Source organism: Ovis aries, chromosome 6 (assembly GCF_016772045.2).
Source record: "Ovis aries strain OAR_USU_Benz2616 breed Rambouillet chromosome 6, ARS-UI_Ramb_v3.0, whole genome shotgun sequence".
NCBI classification, from domain to species: Eukaryota; Metazoa; Chordata; class Mammalia; order Artiodactyla; family Bovidae; genus Ovis; species Ovis aries.
Window position 1 is genome coordinate 36,853,545 of NC_056059.1, and position 12,428 is coordinate 36,865,972.

Here is a 12,428-nt window from a genome sequence, read left to right on the forward strand (position 1 = left end):
AAGCGCCAAGCCGAAAGCCGGGCTGCGCGATGGGACAGGCGGGAAGGAGGTCGGCGCTTTCCTGGGAACCTCGCAGAGAGTTGGGGTGGAAGAGAAAAGCGGCGCAGCAGCAGCAGCAACAGACTTGGGGAAGACTAGGGGGGTTGCTGAGAAGCATGAAAAGAAATCAGTCAGCGGGAAATCTGAGAGACACTGAGTGGCCTAAAACCCAGTAATAAAGAAGTTTGTCCTCCCCTACTTTCCCTGGCGCTGAATCTCAGAGCTTCAGTCTCCTCCCCAAGGTCACAGAGTTACCCTGATCCTTGTCTGATCCACAGATAATCTTGTGAAGAAAACATTCTCATAAAAGTGACTTCATGAGTCTACCGCACCACCTCCCATACCCTAAATATGCAACACAGAACAGAAATACAGGGAAAGTAACATTTTAACTCAAAGGAATGACTTAACTCCTGGAAGAATTTCTGTAACCTGCCATTTGAACTGGGAAGGTCCTGTGAGGCCAGATTCTTCCCAAGGACATTCAAATCAGGTCAGGTCTGCAGTTATCTTTGAGAATTAACTAGATTGACCAAGCAGAAAAGAAGTTTTGGGGAATAATACATCCTGGGGATGGGGCACTGCCGGCTGGCATATAAGCTGTCACTGACATACGGCAAGTTGTCAAACGCTGCTGTGACAAGGCAAGAAAGCAAGATCGCAGTTACCAGGTAGCTAACTGTCATCTATGAAAATGATTCCCACCTTTGACGTTTGAATCACACTGGATACCTTTAGAAACGCCAGGGACAAGGTTAACACAATTCCCTTATGCTCCAGAGATGTGGCGGTTTCACAAAAGTCCAGGTCTCTTACAAAGACATAATCCCAATTCAGTGATGGTATCACCAGAAAGAATTGGAGGAATAGCAAAAAGAAATCACTGTAGGAAGGAGGTTTCCCCATGGTCGAGAAGGAAAGAATAAGAGTCTGTTTACATGTCCTGTATATGAGGTTTGTAGTCAGTTAGCATTTAGGTCAATATCTCTGGCTCATGGCTTTTCATATGAAATTTTATCTTGAAAAAACAGTTGGTTACCTGAGGCTCAAGTATGGAGTTGGGATAGAAGTCAGAATTACAAACTGAGGTACTATAAACGTCCTTACCAAATAAACATCCAGAACCCTGGGAACTTACTCTTATAGAATAATCAGTGACTGTACACACTCCATTTTAATTTCTTAACTGAACCAATGTAAAATAGTAGTTTCCTCAATAAGCATGTCCTGCTCCATCTACCAAAATGGCTTTAAATGACCCCAGCAACAACAGTCCTAAGAGCAGATATTTAAACTGGCTTGAAGAGGTACCATGGTTTACTTTTTCTTTCTATTTCTGTAGCTCTGTCTTCCATCCATTTTTTTCTGACTTTCACATGTTCTCTACCAGATATACTCTACACTGAGCATCAAAACAGAACAGTCCCTATAGCCTTGGAGGGGGAGGCAAACATTAACCAAATAGTCATAATAAGAACTAGACAGTCACTAATCATGAGAAATTTTCCAAAAGAAAAACATTCATGTTAAAAAGATTTAAGCCCAACAAGAACTGTAAACAGAATTGAGCTCCAGGTAATGCTATGTATGCTGAAGTATTTAGGAGGAAATATCTGATGTTGGCAACTTATTCTGAAAATGTTTTTATTTTAAAAGATGGACTGACAGATGAATGAAGGGATGGATAGATATGTGATAAATCACGTACAGCAGAAATGTTAAGTATAGATTAACATGGTAGGTAGATGGGTGTTCACCATGCATTACTGCCAACTTTTTTGTGTGTTTGGAAAGTTTATATTAAAATTGTTGTGAGTGGAGTGAAAGTCGCTCAGTTGTGTCCGAGTCTTTGTGACTATGGACTATGTCCTATACAGTCCATGGAATTTTCCAGGCCAGAATACTGGAGTGAGTAGCCTTTCCCTTCTCCAAGGGATCTTCCCAACCCAGGGATTGAACCCAGGTCTCCCGCATTGCAGGCAGATTCTTTACCAGCTGAGTCACAAGGGAAGCTCCCCAAAAAATTGTTGGAACACCAAAAATGAATAATCAAACAAATAAATAAATAGTGGAATAAAGTCTAAAATAACCTTTGACAGGCAGACGGGATCACGTGGTCCAGCTGAAGCTCTGAGCATCATATAAGGAATCTCCAGTGGCAGGGGCCATTCCCAAGCCTGCTGCACCTCCGCCTGAACAGACATCAATTTGTTCCGTTCTTCACAACTTCTTGAATGCATATGCCTATTTTTGAATTGAAAGAAATTTTAGTGCAGTAGGAATACTGTTTAATAATTATTGTTCTCTGTGTTTACTTGCACTGCAGACAGACTTTCACTTGGTAAAATTTTGACAGAGGCAAACTTCTGGTAAGTCAGATTAAACACGTGGGGAAACGGAGTTTCCTGGCTGTCCAGTGGTTAGGACTGGGCAGCTTTCACTGTGGTGACCCAGGTTCTACCCCTGGTCAGGAAACAAAGATCCCACAAGCCGTACTGTGTGGCCAGAACCAAAAAAAAGGGCGGTGGGGCGGGGGAAACCAGGCCATCCACAACATTCTGTCCTACAGGCATATTTTTGAGGAACAGGTGTCTTCATCTCTAGAAAGGGAAAGCAATGATTATTTAGCAGGTAATGGATATGCACCCTATAAAAGTACACAATCACAATAGTGTTTCTTGGTACCACAGAGCCCCCAACAAATTACACATTTTGTCAGTCAATACTCAACGGAAAAATTGGTTGTAAAACAGTTCTCATATTTTTTTGGTTGTTTAATAGAGTTTATCAAAGACAGCTATATATTCCCAGGATGGTTGTCTGAAGAGCCCTTACAAATAGCTGACAAAAGAAGAGGAGCAAAAGGCAAAGGAGAAAAGGAAAGATATACCCATTTGAATGCAGAGTTCCAAAGAATAGCAAGAAGAGATAAGAAAGCCTTCCTCAGTGATCAATGCAAAGAAATAGGGGAAAACAATAGCATGGGAAAGACTGGAGATCTCTTAAAGAAAATCAGAGATACCAAGAGAACATTTCATGCAAAGATGGGTACAATAAAGGACAGAAATGGTATAGACCTAACAGAAGCAGGAGATATTAAGAAGAGGTAGCAAGTATACATAGAAGAACTATGCAAAAAAAAGATCTTTATGACCCAGATAACCACAATGGTGTGATCACTTACCTAGAGCCAGACATCCTGGAATGCGAAGTCAAGTGAGCTTTAGGAAGCATCACTACAAATAAGCTACTGGAGGTGATGGAATTCCAGCTGACCTATTTCAGATCCTAAAAGATAATGTGAAAGCGCTGCACTCAATAAGCCAGCAAATTTGGAAAACTCAGCAGTGGCCACAGGACTGGAAAAGTTCAGTTTTCATTCCAATCCCAAAGAAAGGCAATGTTTCCAAAGAACGTTCAAACTACCGCACAATTGCACTCATCTCACATGCTAGCAAAGTAATGCTCAAAATTCTCCAAGTTAGGCTTCAACAGTATGTGAACCTAGAACTTCCAGATGTACAAGCTGTATTTAGAAAAGCCAGAGGAACCAGAGATCAAATTGCCAACATCTGTTGGATCATTGAAAAACCAAGAGGATTCCAGGAAAACATCTACTTCTGCTTTACTAACTATGCCAAAGCCTTTGACTGTCTGGATCACAACAAACTGAAAAATTCTTAAAGAGATGGGGATACCAGACCACCTTACCCACCTACTGAGAAATCTGTATGCAGGTCAGAAGCAACAGTTAGAACCAGACATGGAACAAATGGACTGATTCAAAATTGGGAAAGGAGTACATCAAGGCTATTCTTTGTCACCTGCTTATTTAACTTATATGCAGAGTACATCATGCGAAATGCCAAGCTGGATGAAGCACCAGCTGGAATCAAGATTGCTGGGAGAAATATCAATAACCTCAGATATGCAGGTGACAGCACCCTTATGGCAGAAAGCAAAAAGGAACTAAAAAGCCTCTTGATGAAAATCAAAGAGGAGAGTGAGAACGTTGGCTTAAAACTTCAAAAAATGAAGATCATGGCATCTGGTCCCATCACTTCACGGCAAATAGACGGGGAAACAATAAAAAGAGTGGCAGACTCTATTTTCTTGGACTTCGAAATCACTGCAGATGGTGACTGCAGCCATGAAATTAAAAGATGCTTGCTTCTTGGAAGAAAAGCTATGACAAACCTAGACAGCTTATTAAAAAACAGAGTCATTACTTCTCTGACAAAGGTCCACCTAGTTAAAGCTATGTTTTTTCCAGTATTCATGTATGGATGTGAGAGTTGGAATATAAAGAAAGCTGAGTGCTGATGAATTGATGCTTTTGAACCGTGGTGTTGGAGAAGACTCTTGAGAGTCCCTTGAACTGCAAAGTGATCCAACCAGTCCTGAATATTCATTGGAAGGACTGATGCTGAAGCAGATGCTTCAATACTTTGGCCACCTGATGTGAAGAACTTACTCACTGGAAAAGACCTTCATGATGGGAAAGATTGAAGGCAGGAGGAGAAGGGGATGACAGAGGATGAGATGGTTGGATGTCATCATCAACTCAATGGACATGAGTTTAAGGAAACTCCAGAAGTTGGTGATGGACAGGGAAGCCTGGTGTGCTGCAGTCCATGGGTTGGCAGAGAGTCACACATACTGAGTGACTGAACTGAAATGAAATTATCTAGGCTTATTGAAAACTGTCCTGTAATACATCACATTAATTTATTAATGTGAAAAAATAATTTGGAAGAAAGATATGGTAAATCAATATTGCCATCAATAAAATAATCCTTAAGTATTTATTGAAAGTCTTCTATACGTAGAGGACAAGAAGCATCCTTCCTGACTACAAAGATCCTACAGTCATTATGACTAATCCTTTGTTTTTCTTGAAACTATTCATAATTTATGTTTGCATTTGTTCTTATCAAGCCATTTGGATGAGACACAATCACCTTAGATATAAAAAACTCACTACTGTCATATAGGTGGAAATTAATTAACATTAACAAGATTTGATGGTTGAGCATTTCCTACAAAAGCCTTTAGGGTGAGCTTTGGTTTGTCCCTGAAGATTGCATGAAATAGAACCTTGGAACAATTGCCTAGTTCATGTTACAGTGAGTGTGATTCATTAATACAATACTTAATCCTAGCACAGGCATCTGCAGTGGGTTGCCTGATTTCTCCCTCTCATTTTTACTAAATAAACATATACTTTTAGCATACTCCAGAAGAAATAAGTAATCAAGGCAGTTATATCTATAAAGTTGATGTATACTATAACCTAATATAATTTACTTAATATAAGTCTGTAAAAAAATAAAACAGGGTTGTTTGTTTTTCCAAGTTTTATGCTGCTGCTGCTGCTGCTAAGTCGCTTCAGTCGTGTCCAACTCTGTGCGACCCCATAGATGGCAGCCCACCAGGCTCTCTCGTCCCTGGGATTCTCCAGGCAAGAACACTGGAGTGGGTTGCCATTTCCTTCTCCAATGCATTAAAGTGAAAAGTGAAAGGGAAGTCGCTCAGTCGTGTCCAACTCCTAGCAACCCCATGGACTGCAGCCCACCAGGCTCCTCCGTCCATGGGATTTTCCAGGCAAGAGTGCTGGAGTGGGGTGCCATTGCCTTCTCCAAGCCTTATGGCTATCCCCTTATATAAAGGGGAATGCATTAACTGGTATATAACTTTCTATTGGCCTTTGGCATTTTGTTTTCATCCTATATGTATACACCATGCTTTCTGAATTTGTGTGCCATTAGACACAACCAAGCATGCAGCGAAAGGTGTTACTCACTCAGTCGGGTCTAACTCTTTGCAACGCTATGGACTGTAGCCCACCAGGCTCCTCTGTCCATGGGATTCTCCAGGCAAAAATACTGGAAAAGGTGCCATTTCTTTCTCCAAAGGATCTTCCTGACACAGGGATGGAACCTGCATTTCTGGTGTCTTCTGCACTGGCAGGCAGATTCTTTACCACCAGTCCAACTGGGAAGCCTTTTCTGGATTTAACAATATATTAAACGTCTTCAATAGATTCAAATACTATTCTACATCATTTTAAACAATGCAAATATCCACAAAATATACTATAAGTTAATCAGCTTCCCACTTGTTGCATGTTTAAATTCTTTTCAATCCTTTGGCGCTATAAACAACAGTGCAACAGAACTACACGTGATGAACACAGCAAAATACCTGCCCTCAGTCTTGATTATTTCCCGAAGATAAGTTCCTGAAAGTCCAATTGCTAAGTTAGGCAGAACACAGTCTCTTTAAGTTCTTGTAACGTATTGCCAATATATCTCTAACAAAGGATAACACCAGCTAAGTACCTATACAGTATCTAAGTGGCCTCTGTCCACTTACCAGTAATGAGGTTGTTTTGTTTTGGTTTGTTTTGGTTTACATTTTTCTTTACGGTACTAATTTTGTAAGCCACTTTAAGTCTCAACTAGAACAAAAAAAAAATATTCTAGTAAAGTAAAAAGCCCTGTGGTGCACATCTAAAAATCAGCTTCGCTGTTTCTAAATACTCATACCAAAAATTAGCTACATGCATAAAAATGTATGACTGAAGTGGCTGATCTTTTGCTGAAATTCTGTCTGAGATCATATGATTCCACCAATCCTTCCATATATCTGCCAAAAATAAAAGATTCCAGAAAGGAAGTTCTGTACAAATTCAAACTGTTGTTAATCATTTTCATGTTCCGTGCACACACACAAGCTAGTAACAATGGGTGGATGGTTCACCGAGTTTCATAGCAAACTAAAAAGCAAAGTGTCAGAATTTGTGTCATCCAGCAATATAATGGTAGCTGGAGGAGGTATTTATTGTCCCTTTCTAAAAAAAAAGAAACCTTAGTATAATGATTTCTAGCATCCATTATGGTCTAATCACGTTTGCCATCAACCGCCTTGTTACACGTACCAGTGTGTCCCATGTATTACTGAAAAAAGTGTTCTTACTTACCAACCATCAGGTAGGCATTCACTGTCATAGCCTTTAGGGGTAGATTTGTACCATTCCATCCAAGTCCTTGCCTTTTTAATTACTCGGATAAAGTTTCAAGGTAAATATATAACTGTCAGGCTAGAACCAATTAAACTGACCTGTCCAGTACCTGAAATGAAACATATACCCAGGGCCTTATTAGCACTATGTTCTGATGAAATGTACTGATATTTCTGAGGGTAAATGGGCTGGAGGGTGTCATGGATTAAATATTTCCCTCCAAAATTCATGTCTACATAAAAACTTCAGAATGTGAACATATTTGGAATAGAGTCCATTAAGATGAGGTTATATTGGATTAGGAAGGCCCTAAATCCAACAACTGGTATCCTTATAAGAAGGCCATGTGAACACACAGAAACACACAGGTAAAGCATCATGCGAAGACGGAGATAGAAACTGGAGTGAAAAAGAAAAAAAAAAAAACAAAACAAAACAAAAAATAAGAAACTGGAGTGACCAAGTCAAGGAATGCCAAGCAACCACCAAAAGTGAGGGAAAAGACATAGAGAAAACATTCTCCATCAGAGCTTCCAGGAGAAACCAATTGCAAAACCGTGACTTTGAGCTTCAGCCTCCAAAATCATGAGATAATACATTTCTGCTGTTTTAACCCATCCAGTTTGTGCTACAAAAGTAATACCTATATATGTATATACCTATATATATTCTTTTTCAGATTCTTTTCCCTTCAGTTCAGTTCAGTCACTCAGTCATGCCCAACTCTGCAACCTCCCTGTCCATTACCAACTCCCAGAGCCTGCTTGAACTCATGTCCATTGAGTCGGTGATGCCATCCAACCATCTCATCTTGTCATCCCCTTCTCCTGCCTTCAATCTTTCCCAGCATCGGGGTCTTTTCCAGTTAGTCAGTTCTTCACATCAGGTGGCCAAAGTATTGGAGCGTCTGCTTCAGCATCAGTCCTTCCAATGAATATTCAGGACTGATTTCCTTTAAGATTGACTGGTTTGATTGCTTCACAGTTCCAGGGACTCTCAAGAGTCTTCTCCAACACCACAGTTCAAAAGCATCAATTCCTCAGTGCTCAGCTTTCTTTCTGTTCCAACTCTCACATCCATACGTGACTACTGGAAAAACCATAGCTTTGACTAGACTGACCTTTGTCAGCAAAGGTCTTTTCCCTATAGGGTATTATAAGATATTGAGTATTTTTCCCTGTGCTATACAGTAGATCCTTGTTGTTTATCTATTATACATAATAATGTATATATGTTCATCCTAAACTCCTAATTTTTCTCTCATTATCCCTGCTATCTTTGGTACCCATAAGTTTTTATTTTTAATTGGAGTATAATTGCTTTACAATATCGTGTCAGTTTCTGCCCTATGTTAATCAGGCATAGGTATACATTTGTCCCCTCCCCCTTGAACCTCCCTCCCACCTCCCACCCCATCCCACCCCTCTATTTTGTCAGAGATCACCAGGTTGGGCTCCCTGCATCACACAGCTATTTATTTTACATGTAGTAATGTATATGTTTCAATGTTACTCTTTCAATTTGTCCCTCCACCTCCTTCCCCCAAAGTGTTCACAAGTCTGTTCTCTATGTCTGCATCTCCACTGCTGCCCTGAAAATAGGTTTTTCAGAACCATCTTTCTAGATTCCATATATATGTGTTAATATACAATATTTGTTTTTCTCTGACTTATTTCATTCTGTATAATAGGCTCTAGTTTCATCTACCTCATTAGAACTGACTCAAATACTTTCCCCTCTATGGACGAATAATATTTCACTGTATGCTTGTATCACAACCTCTTTACCCATTCATCTGTCAATGGACATCTAGGTTGCTTCCATGTCCTAGCTATTGTAAGTAATGCTGCAGTGAACACTGGGATATATGTGTCTCTTTCAATTACGGTTTTCTCAAGGTATATGCCCAGAATTGGGATTGTTGGATCATATAGTAGTTTTAGTCCTAGTTTTTTAAGGAATTTCCATACTTTTCTCCATAGTGGCTGTATCAGTTTATATTCCCACCAACAATGCAAGAAGGTTCCCTTTTCTCCACACTCTCTCCAGAATTTATTGTTTGTAGATTTTTTTGATGATGGCCATTCTGACCAGTCTAAGGTGATACCTGATTGTAGTTTTGATTTGCATTTCTCTAATAATGAGTGATATTGAGCATCTTTTCATGTGCTTACTAGCCATCTGTATGTCTTCTTTGGAGAAATATGTTTTTAGGTCTTCCGCCACCATTTCATAGAGTTGTTTATTTTTCTGGTGTTGAGCTGCATAAGCTGCTTGTATAATTTGGAAATTAATCCTTTGTTGTTTCATTTGTTCTTATTTTCTCTCATTATGAGGGTTGTCTTCTCACCTTGTTTATAATTCCTTTGCTGCGTGAAAGCTTCTAACTAAGTTGCATTTATTTTTTCTTTTTGTGTTGTTGTTGGTTTTATTTCCATTATTCTAGGAGGTGGGTCATTGAGAATTATGTCAAGGAGTGTGCTATCTATGTTTTCCTCTAGGAGCTTTTTGATTTCTGGCCTTACATTTAAGCCTTTAATCCATTTTGAGTTTATTTTTATGTGTGGTGTTAGGAGGTGTTCTAGTTTCATTCTTTTACATGTAACTGCCCAGTTTTCCCAGCAGCACTTATTGAAGAGGCTGTCTTTTCTCCGATGTATATTTTTGCTTCCTTTTCAAAGACAAGGTGCGAGGGTTTATCTCCAGGCTTTCTATTTTGTTCCGTTGGCTATATTTCTACTTTTGTGCCAGTAGTATACTGTCTTGATGACTGTAGCTTTGCAGTATAGTCTCAAGTCAGAAAGGTGGATTCTTCCAGCTCCATTTTTCTTTCTCAAGATTGCTTTGGCTGTATAAGAAACTTAGAAAAATGGTACGGAAGAATTTATTTATAGGGAAGCAATGCAGAAACAGACAGAGAACAGACTTATGGACATGGGGAGAAGGGAGGAGCGGGTGAGATGTATAAAGAGAGTAGCGTGGAAACTTACATTGCCATATGTAAAATAGATAGCCAATGGGAACGTGCTGTGTGTCTCAGGAAACTCAAACGGGCTCTGTGTCAATCTAGAGGGGTGGGATGGGGAGGGAGATGGGAGGGAGGTTCAAAAGGGAGGGAATATATATATACCTATGGCTGATTCAAGTTGAGGTTTGACAGAAAACAACAAAATTCTGTAAAGCAATTATCCTTCAATTAAAAATTAATTAATTTAAAAAAAAGATTGCTTTGGCTATTAGGGTTTTTTTTTGTGTTTGGTAACCATAATTTTTTTTTCAGTGTCTATGAGTCTATTTCTGAGATGTTGCCCTTTCTGTTTCCTCTTCCTCTTTGCCTATCCCCTTCTGCCCTCTTATACCACATACCATTAATGCATAATTCTCAATTTTCTTTTTTGATCTTCTATCCTTTTGAGAATCTGATGAAACTTATATGCTGTCTCCACAAAATTGGTGCATATACTCACATAAGATTTAATAATAACTCACAAAAGATGTCTAGATTGTTCATGGACTCTTTAACTCAACCATTTACCAAAACTAAGAACCTTCTAAGCTCATTCATACTAATATGTAATAATAATACATGTAATATGTAACAATATTTGGCTATTCTCTCCCAGAAGGGAATGTTACATGAGGTGAGTTCATCTCTAACTACTATAACAGATCTAAAGGATATCAGCATCACTGGGCAATGTGGGGGCTGCATTCTCCTCCTAAGGGCCCCTTCCTGAAGCCCCCAAATCAAACCCTCATATAAGGTAAGCTTGATTTGACATACCCTCCCTGGACCACTGGCAAAACATATATAATTGACTCATGTTTTCCCCCAGAAATTAATGCCACCATAATGTAGACTCAGTATCTTGGAATTACTTTGATTCTCAGAACTTCTCTCATCTAGTCATTCATCAGAAACGATTTTTCTTTATAATGTCTTTCATATCCATCTCTTCCTCCATGTATTAATTTCCTATTGCTTCTATTTATTTGAGCCCCTTTTTTATAACAAATTGCTAGCTACTTAGTGACTTAAAACAATACAAATTTATTCTCTCATACAGGGATAAAATCAAGATTTTGGCAAGGCTGATTCCTTCTAGACGCTCCAGAGGAGAATCTGTTTCTAACCTCTTGCAGTTTCTAGAAGCTGCTCACATTCCTGAGCTGGTGTCTACATCACTCCAATCTTTATTTCCATTGTAACACGAAGTGCTCCTAACATTGACCATCCTGCCTCTCTCTTGTAAAGACCTTTGTCATTACACTAGAAATATCCAGATAGTCTAGGATAATTTTCCATTTCAAGATTCTCAATCACCTCTGGGGGGCTTCTCCAGTGGTAGAAGTGGTAAAGAACCTGCCTGCCAAGGCAGGAGATATGAGACACAGGTTCAATCCTTAGGCCGGGAGTATACCCTGGAGGAGGAAATAGCAACGCACTCCAGTATTCTTTTCTGGGAAATCCCATGGACAGAGGAGCCTGGCAGGCTACAGTCCATGGGATCGCAAAGAGTTGGACACAACTGAAGTGACTTAGCATGCACGCATGCAGCCACATCTGCAAAGTCCCTTTTACCATGTAAGAGAGCGTATTCACAGGCTCTGGGCATTAGGACACAGACATCTTTGGGGGACAATATTCTACATCACTTCTTCCTCAGCCCCGGTTTTGGCCCTTATCTGTACTCCTAGAATACGTCAACATTTTCCTAATTGGCTTTCCTGACCCCTGCCTCTCTCCCAGTTCCTTTGGTCATTCTAGATGTGATAAATATTCAGCAAAAATTAGTTCTTCATCCTGTTCTTCACCCAGTCCAAGACCCTGACTTTAGTTTACTTTGGCCCAATATCGTTCACTTCAATTAAACTGATCTCTACACTCTTCCCCCCCCCCCCCCCACACACACACATTAATGGAGAGACCTATCCAGCATTTTCAGGGAATTCCTCCCTGAAGAGAAAACCTATAAGGTTAAATGTTGAGGATGTAAAGTGATGCCAAATAGGGTAAGAGCATCCCTGGCAGAGGGAAGAGCGTATGTGAAAGGTGCGCGGCTGAGAAGAGCTTGCCATTGCTATGCAAGGAAAGGACTGCCAGATTGCCAGTGTGACTAGGCAGTGAGCAGAGAGGGGAGGGGCAGGAGATCTCTGCAGAGGAAAAGGCAGGGACCTATCATGCCGAGCTTTACAGGGGTTTTAATTTTATTACAAGTGAAATGAGAAACCCTTGGAAGGTTCTGAATAGATCACTAGTTCCTGGAGAGATGGCAACACAACAATAGAACTAGAAAGACCAGTTAGGGGGTTACTGAGGTGATTGTAGGAATCCAGACTAGAAATAGCAGAGGCTTGGGTTCAG

At 40.0% G+C, this 12,428-nt stretch overlaps 1 protein-coding gene across 2 annotated transcripts in view; it reads right to left on the minus strand.

Annotated features, from left to right (window-relative positions):
• Window positions 1-1,707: 1,707 nt before the first annotated feature.
• The window catches only part of LOC132659934 (uncharacterized), a 47,572-nt gene continuing 36,851 nt past the window's right edge, over window positions 1,708-12,428 (minus strand). The window contains exons 1-4 of one of the 2 annotated variants that reach the window (XR_009600998.1): window positions 7,022-7,592; window positions 5,843-6,047; window positions 3,224-3,327; window positions 1,708-2,283 (exon numbers count right to left, since the gene is read on the minus strand). Coding sequence is in view for 1 of the 2 variants with exons in the window: in XM_060416901.1 (XP_060272884.1) it covers window positions 2,040-2,283 (244 nt within the window). In the remaining variant the exon portion in view is untranslated. Of the gene's footprint in view, window positions 2,284-3,223; window positions 3,328-5,842; window positions 6,048-7,021; window positions 7,593-12,428 lie in introns of those variants that run through there. The other variant, XM_060416901.1, reaches the window with a different exon arrangement.